Genomic DNA, 20,961 nt, shown 5'->3' on the forward strand with positions numbered 1-20,961 from the left:
AAAATATTTCTCCGCGTCTAGCCAAGAACCAAATATTTCTCGTTATTGAAATTGTAAAATACACATTGTCTACAAAATATTTGAGCCCGCATATAGGTATATTCAAGTACACCCACTTGAAACGTATTTTAACATCTAATGGGTTAGCTAAACACACACAAACATTTTAAACTCTTTATAATACATGACAAGTATTTTTGTTATGGTTTTTTTAAGTGAAACAAATTTTGACAAATATACTGATTATGACCCAAGAATTAACTCTATTATGACGAGTATAATCGTATATGACCATGAGTGAGTAAAAGAGCGCTTTAAACAGCACAGAGAAAAATTAATTTAATTTAATATGACCTAATAAGATTAGAACACTGTCTGACCTATATTTGCCCATTTTTCCTAATACTTAAAATATTATTTCTAACGATGTTAACTGCTCCTTTATACATACAATATATAACTTTCTCGTTGACTCAAAACACACATATTTTGTTATACAATGTTATAAAAATAAAAATGCAATTTTTAAACTGTGAGAATTTCTAATTTCCACAAAAATGAACAGTTAAAATTAATCTTTTATAAAAACTTAAATATGTTTTACGGCTTATCATATACAAAAATTTCTAAAAGTCATTTCTTATAATAAAAACCACATTTCATGAATTCATTAAATTTTTTTCAAACAATGAAAACAATCTACAGGGATAAATAAAGTAAGAATTTGGTTCATAATCACATTTTATACTTTATTGAATGTCATAAAATGTAGACGACGTTGTTAATAGCAAGAAATTTTAATCATATTATACACAAGTTTATAAAATTTATAGTTTCATGTGTTACGCGAGTGCATAATGTGTAATGTGATATATCCTTAGAAGAATAAACCGATGTCCTTTTGCGTATGCAAACCCTTCTTTAAAAAACCATCATTCAATTGATATTTAAAATCTGTTTAAAGCCGATTGTTTTTTGTCACTCCAATTTTTTTTTTTTTTGATTAAATGAAATCACAAGTATACGCGAAAAATATGATTTTTATGAATGAAATGAATTTTTCTTATTTATACGCTAAAACTATACACTCTGATTTGTAATCAAACATCATTCATACAAGAAGTAAGGGAGTTAATTTTGATATTTGGTTTCTTGATGCGTTCTTTATTGAGGGTGCGAAGTGTAAAATCTTTAAAAATATACAAAAAGTGTAAAAAAAAGAATTTGAGGGAGAAATCATTTTCATCCCCTTTTTTTATATAGATGATACAAAACGTTGTAACAGCTACGTTTTTTTTTTTATTTTCCTTTGTATTGTTTGTTGCAAAGATTTCCTTTTTATATGAAATCCCACTAATTATCATTTTTACATATGTCATTGATATCCTCGTGGGAGAGTTTTAACTAAAAGGACTACATATAAATAAATAATCTTTTATGAATTATGAATCGATTACTCCTTATATTATAAAATTTACCCTAAATATTAAAATCAGAAAGAGCTATGTATGTTACTCAAAAATGAATCAAACAAAAGTTGATCCAACAAACTTGCCGGTTTCGTACCCAAAAATAATTTGAATTTAATTTTTTTTAAATTAATTAAATTTTAATTAATAATTCTATTTACAATTATTCGAAATTTAATAAAAATTTTATATTTGTTAAAAACTCTCTATAGCTTTTATAATAAGCTAGAAAATTCCGATTAATTATGTTTTAACCCTTTAATTCAACACTAGATATCTAATATCTCTTAAAAATTTTCAAAGTTTACAAAGTTTTCAAAAGATTGTTTGATTCAATTGAATTTTAACGACAGTAAACGTTTAAAAACGTAAGTTTTTTGTAGTGGAAAAAAATATAGAATAATAAATAAAGAATAATTAACATACTCTAACTCACTCACACACCAGATCAGTTAAAAAGGCCTGTCACATTACTGTAAACAACGACCAGAAAGAAAATTATTACGACGATTTTTTGTAACATCAAAAATCAGAAAATTCCCATTTCGAATCTCGAAAAATTTCTGAACATCGAATTTTTTCTGGATTTATCTATAATGACCGTCAATCTCTCAAAATAATAATAATATATATCGAAAGATTTGGCTGACGAGGCAATTTTTTGAATAGCTCTTCGTCAGCCTGAAGTGTCTGCCAAAACAATTTTTTAGTTTATTTTTATCTAATATTTTGGACTGACACAAACCTATTCACAAAAGACTTAAAAATTTCGTGATAGTGAAAGTGTTAAATAGCCTACGAAGCAAACTTCATGGAGAATGTTTGGTATTTAAACTCTGTCGCGTTTAATTCCAAAAAAAATTTTTAATTAAACTTATTTCTCTCACAAAATTATTTATTACTTCGGTTGAAATATGCTAAACTAAATTCCAAAGCTCCGGAATGTTGACTTTCAACCAACTTTATCGAAAAGAGAAATTTTTTTTGCGCACAAAAATCTATATAAAATGAGAGAAATTCAAATTTTCATACAATTTACAAAATATATGTGCACGTTTGACATAAAAATTTTATTAACTGACATGACAGTAACGGTATTCCCTAAAAGAGAGACTACATGGAAAAAATTAAAGAGAAAATTTTTCTCAAAATATTTTGGAAGAAAATATTTATTACAAACTCAAATATAATATTTAGGAGAGAGATACAATGAAGTCATTATAGAAAGCAGCATTATAAACGTGTTTACATTTTAACTAAGCATGGATTGTGTATGTATAACAGTTCATAAATATTAAAATTTGATGTTGCTTACTAAACATTTAAGAAAATTCGATACGAATTGCATTTTTAATATTATGAGTCTTGTTCCCGTCAAAACATTTTCATCCCCTAAAAATTGTATTATATGTATGTATGTATATTTGTATAATTATGCATTTTGTATGAATATTTAAACAAAGTTGTCAACTTTTATCTTTATAAATTGCAATTGAAGTGATGATGCCAAATATTATAAATTTTATATTTGCTTTTATTTGTTACACAAATTTTTCTCAATTATTTTAGAAGAGGGGGAAACAAAACGAAAAATCCTTATTTTATCCTTATTTTATAAAAGATTTTTGAATGATATTTAAGGGATTCATTTTAGCAATTGAAAAGTATAGTGTCATAATGTTATTCATTACTTTGTGTTTTATTTTTTCAATTAACCTGCTCTATTAGAGTAAAAACAGGTCATGCCGAGTTTAGGATTAAAAATTTCAATTTAATGAGGTGTTCAATTTAATTTTGTTTATCTTTATAAAGTTTTTAAATTTAAAATAAAATTTAAGAATTGCAAAATTTCTACACTACATCTACATTGATGTTGCCGCATTATACAGTACCAATACACTTTCGTGAATTCTATTCAAAAAATTAAATGACTAGTATTTGAAATGATTTTATAAAACAGTCAAACTTCGGCTTACTCACACTCTAACTCTAATTTTAGTATATCGATTTATAAATCAATTCTATAATATTCACTTTATTTTTTATACCTGAAGTTTCCATGGAAATTTACGAAATATACGGGACTAGCTAAACTAACTGTAACCTCTGACTGAACTAACTGTATATCAGCACTTGTCAGAAGTCTTAAATATCAGAGTTTTTAGAAATAAGAATATAACTATGCCTGCAGTGAGATATGACAAACAAAATACCCTTTTCTTATATGAGTAAATGCGATTAATAAAGCTCAGTAGATCATAACTATTTTGCAACTCATATGGATTTGGATGAAAAGAAAAAATTAAAAGTATAGTTGAAATACAATAAAATTACCATCTTACTGAAAAGTGATACTGAATTGAATTTCAGATGTGATTTCAAGTAGTATACGATATTTGCAGTTTTATTAGTTCCCTTTCATCTCAAGAAGTTTTCAAAAGATGTGAAATATTTACATTTAATTCAAAATTCAATAGAAAATTAAAAATTTGAATAGCATTTACGCGGCTGCGAACAACTTTCAAATATGCAAAAAATTTTTTAAATATCGAAATTTTATTATGAAAAAAAAATATTAGAGCTGAAGATTCTGACATAATTTAATTCATTCTACGGATCTTAATAGGTTTCAGATATTCTGAACTTCGTAAACATTTAAAAGCATCGGAAACTGATCAAAATTTTGAAAATTAAACATTTCGATACAAAACCTATAACGGCAAAATAATAATGGAAATTTAATTATGTCCGTGTTATAAAAAAATAATAAATTTATCGATGTACCCATGTCTCTGTTATCCTTCCCACCTCGGTCTCGAAAAAGAAAATTTGTTTTGAATTCTTATTCAAAGAGGAATTGTTAGACAGTTTTTTTGAGTAAATTGAAACTTCAAGCAATTTAATTTTATTATACAGAGTGTCCAAACTCGGTGGAATTCCCGTGGTAAAATGCTTCAAGACGAACAAAAAAAATCTTATGCTTTTTGGGTTCCCTTCCTCCAATTATAAGGAAAAGGTTGAAATTTCTGTAAACTTTTATTTTACATTTTTACCGATCATATTGTATATAATGAGATATATAGGTTATGTGATGGCATCAAATTTTGGATATCGAGTTTTCGGTGGCAATGCATTTCTCCATAGTAGGAAATCGTAAATAAACTACTTTTAGAAAGATGTCGGTCTGGCTCAAGTTCTGCTGAATTAATTTTGATGAAATTTTCTATGTGAGTTTATTTTGACTGTGGTGCGGATTAATTAACTTTTGGCATATATCAGACTTCGAGAACTGGACCTTTTCGCAGGTCAATTTTACATTTTTGATTATTTATAAGAAGCAATTCAACCGATTAACTTAAGATGTCATATACAACTTTCGTTTGACAGTACAAGAATGTATATAAATTTTGAAAGAAATCAGGAGCTAGCAACTAAATTTTTGCGACGGGCTGTTTTTACACTTTTTTTACAAATTTTAAGAGAAATAATCAACGAATTTCTTCGAAATTTCATATTTGAAATTGGGATGTCAAAGCAATGAATCTGTAAATTTTTGAAAAAATCAAGGGGCTCGGAAACCGCTCTGGGGGCCGATTTTATATTTTCTACCATATCTATAGAATGGATTGATGGAATTTCTTGAAATTTAATATTTAAGTTTCGGTTATTACCAAAACTAACTGATGAACTTTTCAGGGAATTCTAGTAGTACAAAGCGAAATTCTAGGTATGTTAACTAAAAACATTAGATCATTTTTTTTTATTTTATATCTGAATTTTCACATTTTTATTATTGATAACTGCGTAAATATGACAGTTAAACGCAATCTAACCTTAGATTACCTGTATCAGCCTTAGATTCTTCAACACTTGGTTTCAGAAATATTTAAGTACCAAGTAAAAAAATTCTTCAATAAATTTTTCTTAAATCGTCATTCATTCGCATAAGCCACTGAAGAAATAATTTTCACAAAAATTTTAAAATTTAACAATACATACATTTCGTATTTATGTCCAAAATTTTAAGACACACATGAACTTAATTTGAATTGCAATATGAAAATGTAGAACATTTTGTTTAGAAAATTATGCAAATAAAATGCAAAATACAAACAAACATGGTATTAAAAATTTTGAAAATTTTTTAAATTTTCCCATTTTCATATTTACTTAGAATTAGATCAGATCGAGAGGTATAGATGGAAAATAATTGATAAATATTATATATACTTGAAATATCCTTTGTTGAATTTCAAAAAAAAAATAATTTTTTTTAATTTTTCAACCTAATTTTTAAATATTTTCGCATATCCTTTATATTTAAATTATATTTAAAGGTAATAATGATGGCCCTTGCAATATTGTAGTAAACAAAAAATAAAAAGAAAAGAGCCAGCAAACAAAAGCCAAATGAAAGAATAAAAAAAATATATAGAATGTAAACAGGCGCCAGACAATGTAATCCTCTAAGATTAACGAAAGGACATCCTATTTTTCATCTTTTTTTTTTCGTTTTTATTTTTAAGATTTGGTAGGTTTTTATCCTGTGCAAGTATAATAATTTATGTCCTTTCAATTTTTTTTTTTTCTTTCTTTACTTTGTGATTTATCTTTTCGTTTTTCTTTGAAACAAATGGAATAATGTGAGTGTGTGTGTATGTGTAAATCGAATATAAAAGAGCGTGCATTGTCAATTATATTTAATGCTATTGTTTTTAAAATATTCATAAATAATATATATGATGCGTGTGTATGTATATGTATATATATTAGAAATATACTTAGATCTATTTAAAGAGAGATTATCCTTTAATCGGTTAAGCGCCTTCAAATTGTTTATAAGACTATATATATATGAATACAATAAGCCCATACTTCTTTTACTTTCTCTAGGTATTTTGTGGAAAGTATATGGTTTGTATGTGCATGAAAATGCTATGAATATCTTCTTAAAATAAGGTAGAACTTAAAAGTATTAATTCAATATATTTAATCTATTTAAAGAACAATAAAAGGTAACACCATTTAAAGGTGATTACAGGTAAATTATTTCAAAATATGACTAAGTAGTTTTATTATAGAAGAAAAAAAAAAATTCGACTCAATGATAATTACAAAAAATTTAAACAAGTATTTTTTAAGCAAAAATTTTGAAGCATCATTTGATCGCATAAAATGTATGACTGTATTTTAATACCTAAGTATTTTCAAGACAGTCACGGCAGACCAAGGAACTACTGGTGGATTATGACCAGAAGTGATTTAAGAAAATTGTAGGAATGGGCAAGAACCAGGTGAGAATTCTGACCGGGGTCTTGTCGGGTCACTGCAGATTTAGGGGCCACTTCCTTCGGCTAGGTCTGGAAAGTGAGAAGAATGTGGAAACCTCAGTGAACCTTCTGGGGGGAGTACAATGCTGTCGCTCATAGGAGAATGCTGTCGCGCTGGGGGGGGCTTCACGGCGGCGGAGTTGCGTTCTTCCGGACCTCACACGTTGCTTGACCACACAAATTTATCAGGAGGGTGGGTCCCGAGCGTGTGTTGTAGGGCATGCCACGCATTCAAAGGGGTGGGGGGGTGACGGTGCACTATTGCTCCCACTATACAAGTCTACAATCTAAATTTTAAAGACAGTCAAAATTATAACAGAATTCTTAAAAATTATTCATATAGTCAAATTTAATTTAATATCTTTTTACCATTTAAGCTTAAGCGAAACACAAAGGCTCCATATTCTTAAATATGAGATTCAAAAGAACATTAGGATACTTCCGTAAGATACGTATAGACTCACCCAACGAAATTTCTTTTCTATTATCACATCCAAACATTCGTAACAACATACTGCCAGTTTTAAAGATAGTAACGTTTTTAGGAGAAAAACAAAATTAAGCTGACATCGAAACTTTTCCAACAAGTCATATTCGAATTGGATAACCTGAAAGCTCAGTAATATTCGAAATTTAAAAATTTTTGATGACAAGTATAAAATATTTAAAAATAAGCTTCCAATTTAATTCAAAAAAATTTAGCACAAATATGAAAATTTTTTATTTTCTAAATTTAATCAATTTATAGTATACTAATACAGATTACAGTTTCCAAAAATTAATTAGATGCTAACTGAATAACAAAATAGCTTCAAATATTAAAGTTTAATATTCTGCTTATAGATCTTCTTCTTATAGACCTATATACAAAATCTATTGCTCAACACATTGATTATCATCTAAAATTAAATTTATTAAAGAAATAGATTAAAATTACTAGAGAATACTTTAGAATTTCCTTTTATCCTTGAAATATTGCACTGCAGAATTAATATAAGACTATATAAGTTGCACCTATTAGGGAAAATTTAATCAATCCGCTAAACTTCCCTTGTAATATTTTTAAAATTGGAAGCAAAATCAACTATAGTAGCACGTACGTACGTAGCTGATAGTAAAATTTTAATTTAAAAAAGTTCAAAATTTTCGAATGCATTACGATACTTATTATACCATATAATTTATATAAGTGTTATATACACTGAATGTAATTAAGTATACAAATATCATATAAAAGAACTGAAATTGTTAACGCTTATGCTTATATGAACACGAACAATACATGAATATGTAGATGGCCGTATATATATACTTTAATAATTACCACAATATATTAAGTGTTATTGTCGTATAGTGCCATGCCACTTAAAAAATAAAAAAAATAACTATACAAGAACCTTTACATTGAGACATATGGTTTTTTTTAAAAAATAATAATATTGAGAAAATTAACAAAAAAAAAAAAAATTACAAATCAGGCACGTTCCATGAAAATTCTTTTATCCTTTTCAAGTCTAAAATCAAAAATGCTCTCCTTTTCCTCATTATATGCTCATACAATATATATGTACACACATGCATACATGTATGTATGTATTTATTATAAAATAAAATATGAAAACAAGTCCTAAACTTAACTATTATGAAATTATAAATACAAAGAGAAAACCTTGTGAAGACCACCATTGTAGAGAGAAAGAGAGACTCTTAAAAATGGAACTGAAGTAGGAGAAGAAATTCGAGTAGTACTTTTTAATTTTTGTTTTTTTATTGAAAGGTGAAATATAATTGTTTTTATTGTTATTGGTTTTATTTATTTTTTTTTTATTATAAAAACAACAATAACGCAATCCTTTATGTAGTAATTTTTCAGATGAGTGTTCTTTTTACATAGCCCTTAAAAAAATTATTGTTCTGCAAGAAGAAAAAATTTTGTTTTTTTTTTCTTGTGAAAAACTTCTATATGAAATTGTGGAGATTTTTTTTTTTGTTTTTAATTTTTAAGGTAATTTGGCACGGACGGAAAAATTAATTTAATAAAATTTCAACATTATTTCAAGATTCTTTCGACAATGAAAAATTTGAAGAAAATGAAACTTCCTTAAATTGCTTGATCACAACATTGTGTTTCGTAATTAATGAAAAATCATTTGTAGGCATCTCTAAAATCAGAGAGTTGAAAGAGTCTACTTTTTATTGTAACATGTAATTTTAGATATATGTGTTGTTGTACAAACATGTTTTATGACAAAAAATGTTAACATTTCATTAGTTAGCAGAGATGGTTTGGCTACATTGAAACACGGCTTTAATAGAAAAACAAAATTAATTTTAGATAAAAAAATTTCGAATTACGCATAGACAAGACTTGGGCGAATAGCAGCCCACGAAATTTAATATATTAATGAAAGAAATTTCGTAAGTAATTGACACGCAACTCTTTAAAAATTTCCGAGCGTTAAAAAATTTTTTTTTTCATTAAATCACAAATCTGTCCGTCCGTTCTAACGATAACTAATAAACAAATTATAACTCTATGCCACATTCTTAACCAATAAGAGAAAGTAATAAGGTAAGAAATCCTATTAAATTTGGGTCCAATTGAAACAATATTGTTGAAGTAGCTTAGAAACTGTAAAACATAGTGTTACTGATTTTGGCATATATATGACTTTGGTAAAAGGGTCAATATTATGATAAAATTTGTCTGTAACACCTTTCAATTACTTGACATATCATATTTCAGAAACCATATTCAAATAGAGTATTCAAATTTTACCTAAAAGAGTATACTAACCGGACTAGTATTCCAACAAAATTAAGTTTCAGCTACATAAATGCTTACAAGAGTAGCCAAGCAATTATGGTGTTAAAATTTCACTAGAATTTTCAATAGTATTAAAATTTCACAATATTTGATCTAACATCATATAGTACTAAAACAAGTTTGAAAAGTGTTATAAGTTTAAGTAGTGTAGTATGAACATTTCACTTCTTCAATTTCTTTATTAATCCGTAATGTCTCTATTAATTTTTAAAAAATCAGAATGATTATTCCCAATTACATATTATAATTTTTATATTAAAATTATTTTCAAATGTAAAAAAATTGATTTACAAACAATTACAAAATTTTTAAAAATAAGTAATAATTACACAAGAGAATCTATTTTATTTTTATCATTGAGCACCATCTTCTGTTCAATAGTTGACTCTTTCAATAATAAGTAACAAAAACATAATGCTAGTGACATCTGTCGATATAAATTATTTATATTATAATTTTTATATTATGAGTACATACATTGAAATAAAACTAGATGGCCAACAATAAGTGATTAGCAGCCGCTTTCAAAAAGTGAAAATAAAAATGTCTTTTGGAGAAAACAATTGGTTTCGGCCAAAAATACAACTTGTCAAAAAAATAAGTAATTTAAGTAAATTAAGTAATTTCTGGTTAATTTTTTTAAGAGGACCTTAACTTTGAAAAACTTTATAATTAAGAAATAACCTATTTATTTTTGCTTTAGTGGGTGTCTACTCTTTAAAAAGCATTCTAGTTTGTTTGAATTCGTTTGTTTATTTCGCTTACGTTTGAATTTAGCCCATCGCAAACTCCATATAGTTTTGTTGTTTTTGGAATCCTCTTATTGGTTAAGAATGTGGCACAGAGTTATAATAGAAGGGAAAAATATCTGCAAATTATCAAAAATAATTAATTAAGAAAATTAAGTTTTTGTCTACTGAAGAGACCTCTAGTTTGGAAATCTTAAATGACATTTGACTCGAAAAAGTCAATTATATATGAATGGATTTGAAAACTTAAACTTATGTCATTTCATATGTGTCATTTTTCCCTGCACATTGTTTATCGTTTGCAAAAGAAATATTAAAAATATTTTTTTAAAATAAAATAGAAAAATTTTTATAAATTTGGCCTTTAAATGCCTACATAAATTTAATTATATATTGTGTTAGAAATGAGTATGTGTTCAAATGAATGCTAGTGGAATTTTTTTGAAGATATAAAAAAACGACATGGGTGTATGCCTCTGCAAAGATAAAATTGAAGAAGGAGTATCATCAATTAGAGAATATGTTGAACAACCCAATGGTTCCGTAGAAAGTGATCAAAGCAATGCAACATCATGTAATCAATTCAAAACTTTAGCTGAAAGGGTGGATATTTTAGTTAAAGAAACTTTAGATGTTATTGCAGCCACTGTTGATAAGTAAATGATAAATGAAATGATTTTGTAAATGAATTTACTGTTATAAATATCACATTTTTTTTAGTGAGCCTGAACCTCCCAATTCAATGATTTTATTAAATGCTATAACGGATAAACCGGCAGGTTGGATGGAACTTATAAGATCTTTAATTAGAAGCGTGCCATCAGAGCATCCAATGGGATTTAATGTTATAGCTCTATTATTAGATGATAGTCCATTACCTACAAAGGAATGTGTCATGGAAGTAACTGAAATTGTTGGAAAAACAGTATTTGAACATTTATCTACAGAACGAAATTTTTGTGTTATATTAGGTTGCCTGGCAGAAAAATTAGCCGGACCTAGCAGTATAGCTTTACTTTCTGAAAATACATTGCAATATTTAGTTGATAATTTATCAGATGATACAAATAATAATATAAAATTACTATCAATAATTGCCTTAGAAAAATTCGCACTTACAAGCGAAAATAAAGCGACTATTAAGGTAAGTATAAGAAATGATTAGATAATTATAACTGATTAGGATAAAACGTGGAAATTTGAACATGAACATACGTATGTCTGTACATATGTGACTATGTATGTAAATTGAAATACATAGTTAATGAAACTATAGCTGTAAAATAAAATATGTAAAAAATTCTGCAATTATTTTCAAACCCAAAAACTTCTAGTAGCATTCGTGAAAAAAATTACTCTAATTATCAGGTTAAAATTTGCAATAATGAAATAAAAATTTTGTTAAGTTTTCATTTACTTATAAAAGATTCTCTATATACAAAGAGATTATTAATGCAAAATTATTTGGAATTAACATTAGAATATTTAAAATTTATTTACAGAAAAAAATCGAACAATGTAAAAGCAATCCATTATTAAAACTAGAAAAATACACATTAGACAATGATTACATACTTCGCCAAATAGGATTTTGTGCACGTTGGTGTTTGGACAATTATTGTAAATATTAAATATCATTTTTCCTGAACATTCCAAAAATTAATAATTTTATTTTAAATCTTATTGAATTGATTTTAAAAAATGTTTTCCAATTTAGTTATTTTAGATAGTAGAAAGTATTCTTATGAAATTGTTGACACTAGTAATGTGAATGTAATGCTGAATACTAAAGACGTAAGCGAATATTTAAAAATTTCGCCTGATGGATTAGAAGCAAGATGTGATGCATATACATTCGAAAGCGTCAGATGCACATTTCAAGTAAACTAAATTAAAAATACATATAAGAAAAACTCATTCCAATAAAAAAAATTTTTTTGTAGATAACAACTGGTTGTTGGTATTATGAAGTTTTAGTAGTTACACCAGGTGTAATGCAAATAGGTTGGGCTACAAAAGATTCTAATTTTCTAAGCGATGATGGATATGGAATTGGAGACGATATATGCTCAATTGCATTTGATGGCTGTCGTAAATTAGTTTGGCACAATGCAAAAGCTACTTCACACAACCTTCCGGCATGGACAAGTGGAAGCATTGTTGGTTGCTTATTAGATTTAAATAAAAAAGAATGTGTTTTTAGCATTAATGGAGTGGAAAGTGATATTTATAAACAAGTTTTTGACAATGCAAAGTAATTATCTGATATTAAAAATACAAATTCTGCTTACTTAATTTTTTTTCTCTTTTAATAGAGAAGGATTTTTTGCTGCTGCTAGTTTTATGTCATTTCAACAATGTAGATTTAATTTTGGTTCTGAACCATTTAAGTATCCTCCTAAAAATAGAAATTTTAGTAATTTTAACGACAATGCGACCTTAAAAACTCAAGATAAGGTAAAAATGCTTGATGTAGAATATATTATAGGGTTAATATTAAAAAAGTCATCAAAGCGTGTATACTGCTCTTTTATTATATTAATTTTAAATTTATAAATTACAGCTACTATTAACTCGACAAAGTTATAGCAAATTTTATTAAATTTCAAAAAACATTTTTTAGATCATTTTACCACGGCATATTTATTTGGAGAAATTAAGAAAGTTAAGTGTACGAGAAGATTCTTGTACACTATGCTTTGACAGAAAAGGAGTCATAAGACTTGAACCATGCAAACACAGGTAAATATATTAAAATATATATATAAATATGTATTGTTAATTAATAACAAGATAATAATTGAATATATTTTAAGGGGTTTTTGTTCGAAATGTTCTGTACAAATCCAACACTGTCCCATGTGTAGAGCAGCAATTGAGGAAATTGTAATAGACAATATAGATAATCCTGTTGTCGAAGATTTAATTACGTGATAACTAATATCGTGTAGGTTTCACCTTGTTTTATTATTAAAGAAAAAGAATGATCAAATATACATATATTTTGTATGTAAGGTTTTATTCCCTTTGTTAATTTTAGAGAGAAAAATGCATTTTTTAATTCTATGTTAATAAATTTTATCTAAAATAATAATAATAATGTAAATTGATTAATTCCATCGATAATTTTCAGGAAAAAAAAATTTAATTTATCTACATATTAAAAACTTTATTTTTTTATAAATATATTTTGTTTGAATTGTAATTTATTTTGATTATGTACCTAATTATAAAATTGTATTTTTATTTACATAACTTGAATCATCATAAATTAAGCCTATTCGAGTATAAGATTTATCTAGATTTGCTTAAGAATACCAAGATGTCTTCGTCAATATCTAAATTAAATACGAATTATAAAAAAAAGTAATTACAAAATTAATTCAAATAAAATCAAAAAATGAAAAAGTTATCGAATGATTTCTAAGAACTTAATTAACTTAACTTAACTTCAAAGTCTGTATTTTCTAAAATAACAGTATATGGTAAACTACGTATTCATTTTGCTGTTATTAAAAAACAAACGAAACTGTCGAAGAAAACCATCGGCAACTATCCTAATAAAAATCTGTCGATAGTCAAAACATCAAATCAAATCATCGTTAACTGATCTTCTAATTCCGCATCCAATAAAAGTATAATTAATATTAGACTTTTATAATTATACAAATGTATTTATGCAAGTACATACTTTGTATTTCGAGCTTCTTTTAAGCGAATTTCAGAAGATAAACCATGGGATTAGAAAAAGTAGAAATTTTTTAATAAATCAAAAACTTTTTGGTAATCAAACTTAAATTTTCAGATAAAAGGGTTTTTTAACCAGGGAATTCAAAATTTAGAAATTTTGTTTAAAATTTTATAAAAATATAATTGTTATACTCGTAATATACTTACGAAAATCTAGAGTCCACAATATCTATAGGTTTTTCATATGATTTTAAAATTATTTAAGTATTCTAATTTAAAGATTTAAATGAATATTATTTTAAACTAAACTTTTAAAATACATTTTGTAATAAAATTAAACAACATTATGATTCTAAACGAATTTTATTTATAACTTTGGGAAATTTAAAATTTGTAACGCTACAGCAATGTTTCATAATTATACCGTTAGAAATATGGAATATTGCTATAAGCATCAGCAAAAGTAGCTACACATTGTATATTGCCGCCACATTTGACAATTCCTAAAATAATTTGACATTTAATTCGCACAAGGTACTGGTACATACCTTAAACAGCTGAAGGTTTCAAGAATTTTTGCAGGATCAAAAATTTTAAAATAGTTTTAAGTTTAAGACAGCATTAATATTTTAAGGAATTAATACTTTAATCAAATGATAACAATAGTTATAACAAAATTTTGACTCAAATTTCTTATGACTATGTACTACACCCGTCAAAATTTCTCTAGGATTTCTCAAAAACTTTCTTCTTAATATGTAATTTGAAACTTTTAACTAGATTAAAGTATGTAAGAACATAAAAAATAAACAAGTTTTTCTGTACTATTTAAATAGCATAGACGCTATTCAAAATTTTACAAAATTTTTTTAAAAATGTAGTAAAGTATGCATGACGTTGAAATTTTTTCCACAAAATTAAACGATGTTGTAACAGTGCGTTATCCTATTTCAGTCATTTACAGTATTCGAATAGAAAACTTAGTTCATAATAAGCATTTAAACACTTTGTATAGAAATGTTATTTTTACATATCATGTCCTGAAGTAAAAAAAAAATTACAAGAAATTTTAACTCATGTGTAAATGTAGTAGTTTTTGTAACATCTTGGTAATAAAAATCTATATTATTGTTGCCTTATTACACACTCAAAGCAATGCGAAGATTGAAGTACAATTTTTTTAATTGAAATGTCCATTGACTATTTAAGACGAATAACTAAAGTGACATTTCCTTATTCAACACAGCCCTTGAAATTAACTAATTGTGATTGTCAAAATTTGTATACAATTTAATACAAACAATGTTTAGCAATATGTAACAGCTTATGTATATAAAACTAGCCACATGTTTACCAAACAGTAACTAACATTCAGGCCGTTTTGGCTTTTAGCTTTTTTTCTTTCAAAGGTTGAATTTGATCAGTTGCAGAGTAAAAATAAAAACGACAATATTATTTTGTTTTAAATATTTTTAAAAATTGACGAGTCAAAATAGTATGTTAGAGCGTGGAATCAAAGTATGCTGAACGTAAAAAAAATACGAATTTTTAGCTTTGTACAGTGATAAAAACCCAACATGATCTTTTTTTTTTGACAGGTCTGAATCTGCTGTAATGTTAGACTCAGTTGAAGAGTTTAAATTTCGCTATGAATACGTCGCTTTAGTTGAAATTTGTAGTTTGTAAACTTTCAGATTTCTCGTAAAACAACTTTTGTACAAATTAGTTGCATTTATACCAATTCAATGAACACCAACTCATGAAACAGTAAACTATAGTATTGCCGTACAGTATACTGTTTGTAATAATAATATACTGAAATTTTGAAATTATTAGAAAATTTGTGTTTTAAACTTTGTATTCTGCTTACTTACTAATTTATGGAAAACATTATCTACATAAAACGTATAAAAATTAATCTAGTATAAAAATAAATGATTTAAAATGGCAGAGAACTTTGCTCCAGTAGCGTATATTAGACAAAAGACCGGTATAGGGATGCAGTTTTTTTCATTTCATTTTGTATTATAACCATATTTGAGAACATGTAGTATATTTTATTAAAAATTACGAGAATATAGAGCGCAAATTTTTACTAAACCTTAAAGTTCGTCAGTTAATTGAGAAAAAACTTTGGAAATTATATTATAATGATAAGAAAACATTGTTCATGGAAATGTTGCAAGTTTATTCTTTATTTTAAAAGTATCAAATAATAGCAACCAGCTGAGAATTTTGATATTGTTATCTTATTTACAATTTCCTTATTTTTACACAAAAAATACGCAAGCACACATTTAAATTTGCTTACGTGAAATTGTCTAAAGCGTTGCTATATTTAAGCATTTTTCTGCTATGTTGCAGCAAAATCCATCTTAAAATAATTTTGTGTATGTCTTTCATTTTGATGGGCAATACCTGTTTCTGACTTTTTGTGATTTGTGAGTTTAACAAAATACCTTATTAGGCTTATTAAAATAATGAGTATAAAAATATTCTAATTAAATTATAAATAAAGTTTATTTGAAAAAAATATGAAAGTTTAAGTGATCTAAGGTGTTTATTTAATTGTTATTAGAATTTTCTTTTAGTTTAATTAAAAGTGTTATTTTTTTTTTCTAAAATTTTAAAGCGCTTGCGTTTTCCAATTTCTTTTTTATTTTTTTTTTTTTACAATTTTCACTTCAAATACTTTAGATGTAAATTTGTAAAAGAGGAAAGAAAAAAAAATTTTTTTTTTTTACTATTAATGCTAATTACCAAAGGAATATCTGGCTTGAACTAAAATAATTTATTTAAAATAAATATATAATGATATATATGATATAATTTATAATATAAAATTTACTTAAGTAATAATTTTCACTGAAAATTTTTATATAAAACAAAAAAAAAAAAAAAGAAAATTTTTCTGCCACACACAAAATGCAATTTGTCAAAATTGTGATGTGCAGTTTATAAAAAATGGCCACTGAATATAGTTGGCCGTCTGAAGAATTATTTATTCGCCGGTAACAAAAGATATATAAATTAAAATTAAAAAAAAAATAATAATTAAATTAGATAAAAGCTTAAAAAAATACATAATATATAAATAAAAAGACACTTAATAGTTTTTATGTGATAAAAGTTCAATGCAAAATGAACAGCTTGTCATGTGCCCTAATTAAGAAAATTTGAAATCATCATTTGAGTGTTATTGATAAAAGGTAGGTAGTATAATACCTAATAAACATATATATATATATATATAAATAATATGATTATGTATATTACGTATATATATATATAATAAATATATTAAAGAATATCAAATTTTATAAAAAAAAAAAAATGTAATTTAGGTCTAATACTTAATTTTTTTTTCATGTTTCTTATTTTTTTCTGGTTATAACTTTTGCCTTATTAATTTTTAAAACTAAAGTAAATTTTTGTTTGTTATTTTGCATGTTTATTGTTGTTTATCATATATTTTGATTTTGTGAATAAAAAGAAAAAACATTTTCTGGGAATATTGGGGTTTAGAATTTTTTTTTTTTTACTTCTAAATCCTTTCGAAAAGAAGAAACAAAAAAAAAAATGAGTCACTGTCACTAGCATTTTATAAGTATGTAGGTACCTACTTAATATTGCCTATATAAAATATCTTTTGTGTAGATAAAACTCTACCATCTTTTTACCAGTTTTATAGATTTTTTTCTTCTTTTTCTTTTGCTTCTATGTTTTACATTTATTTTCTTTTAATTTGCAAAAAAAAAAAACAAAACTCTTGTGTGATATATATGTATGTACATATACATATAAATTTATTTTTGTTAAATATTTTTCGATGTATCATAAAAATTTCTTGTATTAAAATCGCTAAATATTAAAATAAAATTAAAATGTTTTAATATTTTTTTGTTTTTGCTTTAATATAGACACAATTGTATAGTTAGAAGGGTAGGTCCAATCTACATAATACAAATGTATCGATCTTATCCTGTAGAGAATTAAAAAAAAAAAATTTTTCTTTTTTTGCAATTTTCAATTGAATAAAATAACATAACCTTAAAATATTGGTCTAATTTTTTTAAAATGAATGTCAGATACCTACCTGATTAACAATCCAAATTCACATAAGTTGGTATAGGTAGGTTGGTAGTTAAATTTAAATAAGATTTGATCTATGTAAGTAGCTTCAGCGTATTTATTTCTTTTCATTTCCATTTGTCTTTTTTTAATTATGAGTAAGTGTTTGTTTTACTTTATTTATATAAAATATAGTGAAAAATACTTACGAAGTTCAATTTATTTTTATACCAATGAAATTAAACCGTATATATTAAATTTGATAAAGATACGAAGGCATTGGAACTATCTTTCTAATACTTACCTATACCTGAAGCTTAAAATTATAAACAATTTATGCAATTATTTAGTTGATTAGTATAAAATAATTATTTTATTTTTAAAATGGGTAAATAATATAAAAGTAAAGGTAGCACAAAATCATCGAAAAATTTTTGCTTAGTACCGAAGTATATTTTTTTTTTTTTTATATATTTTGTTTCTTTTAGTGAGATACTTAAGTTCGTGAGTTAGCAAACACCATGTATCCATTTTTCATGTTTGTTTTAATACGCAAAAATAACTAAACTGTCGTGTATAGTCTATACTTCACTTAAATGTTACAAAATGATTCCGTATATTTTCGTTTTTCTTATTTCTCACCTGAATAGTGAACAGGATTGAACATGTTATTTTTTTTTATAAAAAATATGCTTTTATAAGAAAGGTAGATTGAATTAGCAAAAATTGTTTTCGTTGAATAAAAAGAAAGAAACAAAAAAAAATAAAATAAAAATAAGAGAAAATATTAAGTGTTTTTTAAATACGTACCTACCTACCTAGGTTTGTATGTAAGTATGTATGTATGCAAAAAAGAAGAAAAATCACCTTTTAAACTTAAGCATAAACAATTTTATTTAAATTTAATTCAAAATTTTCTTTTATTAAATTCATAATATAATACACATATTTATAATTCATTATTTTTAGGTTTAAATCATCTATACGTCATGTAATCCATTATCCATTGATCATGCAAGAGAATTAAATACCTACATATGTACATATCTATATAATAAGATTTTAGTGGCTGCTTATAAGAATCTTTGTATGATAGCAAATATAACAAAAAAAATCCCCTACAAATACACGCACACATACATAAAATTTTTAAACAAATTAATAATCATCAACAATAATCATACAATAACAAATTTTTATTTTTGTATTTTTAGGATATTTGAAGGATTTGTTTTTCTTCTTTGGTTTTGTTATATTTATTTTTATCTTTTTCTTATTTTATTTTATTTTTTTTTTTCGATAACATCTTATGACGTCATTAGAATATTCTTAGATATAGGTACAGAAGAAAAACTTAAATTACATTCTACTGTCAAAATTTTAAATGTTATTAGAAATATGTATGTATATATGTATAGCTTATATAAGAAATTTTGAAGATATAGGTACATTTGTAGTTCATTTATTTAACAATTTTTGTATTCTTTGGATTTATGAACTTACTGTTATGGAGTTAAAATCACACAAGGAATAATAAACAAAATTATGTACTTTAGGTAGGAGGCACTAAAAGAAGTATTTAAGTACGAAGCTAAAATTAAAAAGAAAATTGCAAGATATTTAAGTATAAGATTGTGCACTTGATTATAAATTAAATGATAAATTTTTTTTGAGTTCGTTTACAAAGAATTTACCTTACCTTTTGACTTCGAAAATAGTAACTACTTATGCAATTAAAATTAATGTTTTTTTTTTAGTAAATTTTAATTTTGTAAATTAAATTATTGTTTAATTATAAGATAATTGTAATGGTATATTAATTCCATTAATATATTTTTATCCTATCTGTTCACCTCTTAATATTTTTAATTAATTCTATCTTTATAAAATTCGTAGAAACACAAGCTGTCCGCCAATATTCGATTTTCTTTCACTTTTAATCTATTTGTGTATGTTTTCGTATTTCTACACCAATAGGGATTAAATTTCACATTTCTCAGTGTTTAAAAAAAAAAAGAATGTGTTCACTATTTATGTCCTATTTCATACTTGTCATAATTTTGTCATTGAATCCATTTGAAGAAATTTAGTTTCTTAAAATTTAGAATGACTTATATGCACAATAAATGGTTATCATTTTTGATACATACTGTTCTGATAAATTTTTTTTGTTCATAATTACTATGAAATTTAAGGACAAAATTTTTATAAAACCTAGATAAATAAGTTTTTTCAAAACGCATGCTTTGTAAAGTAGGTCTTCTCGGTTAAACAAATCAAAATGTTGCTTAGTTAACAGAAGGTAACAAACTTTGCATATGCATAGTATTTTCAAAAACCTTTAGAATGAGATGAAAAATTAGGGAAAGGGGCATTAAAGTAATAGCCGAATAGCCGGGAGTTAATTAGGTGATCATGTTTATTGTTGATTATAAAATATTTCGAAAATACAAGAGGCCGACAATTGAAATTTTATGATTTTCGATAGGCGGAAGATAGAAAAATATTTCTAATGTATAAATACAATGAATAATCAAAAAAATAGCATTTTTAGAACTTTTAGAGGGGAGATTTAGTAAGTTTTTTTTTTTTAAAGAAAAACTGCTTAATAGAAATTTGTTAAAAAGACACATGAACGGACGAAAGATGCTTGGTAATATTTTAACAGTATAAATAAATTTGAGTTTAATTTCCATTAATAATTTTTCAATTAGTTTTCATTCATAATAGCAATATGAATTTCTATTTAATAATTAGATATAAATACAACGTGTATTAGCTTACTTATCGATTTTAAATTTATAACCATAAATTTTATGTAGAAC

General features: G+C 25.3%; 2 protein-coding genes across 19 annotated transcripts in view; both read left to right on the plus strand.

Moving 5' to 3' along the window:
* The first annotated feature begins 10,663 nt into the window (after positions 1-10,663).
* On the plus strand, positions 10,664-13,530 carry LOC129609705 (RING finger and SPRY domain-containing protein 1-like). Its single transcript, XM_055521812.1, has 8 exons — positions 10,664-11,031; positions 11,096-11,519; positions 11,878-11,995; positions 12,093-12,256; positions 12,319-12,629; positions 12,691-12,832; positions 12,999-13,117; positions 13,192-13,530. The coding sequence occupies exons 1-8, from the start codon at positions 10,838-10,840 to the stop codon at positions 13,307-13,309; spliced, it is 1,590 nt and encodes a 529-aa protein (XP_055377787.1). The 5' UTR covers positions 10,664-10,837; the 3' UTR covers positions 13,310-13,530.
* A 2,947-nt stretch (positions 13,531-16,477) lies between these two features.
* LOC129609873 (casein kinase I) overlaps positions 16,478-20,961 on the plus strand; it is a 55,336-nt gene continuing 50,852 nt past the window's right edge. For 3 of the 18 annotated variants that reach the window (XR_008697042.1, XM_055522042.1, XM_055522041.1), the window contains exon 1: positions 16,482-17,274. The gene's annotated coding sequence lies outside the window, so the exon portion shown is untranslated. Of the gene's footprint in view, positions 17,275-20,961 lie in introns of all 18 variants that reach the window. The other 15 variants (XM_055522044.1, XM_055522035.1, XM_055522050.1 and 12 more) reach the window with 10 other exon arrangements.

Source organism: Condylostylus longicornis, unplaced genomic scaffold (genome assembly GCF_029603195.1).
Source record: "Condylostylus longicornis isolate FDR11 unplaced genomic scaffold, ASM2960319v2 ptg000040l, whole genome shotgun sequence".
NCBI lineage: Eukaryota > Metazoa > Arthropoda > Insecta > Diptera > Dolichopodidae > Condylostylus > Condylostylus longicornis.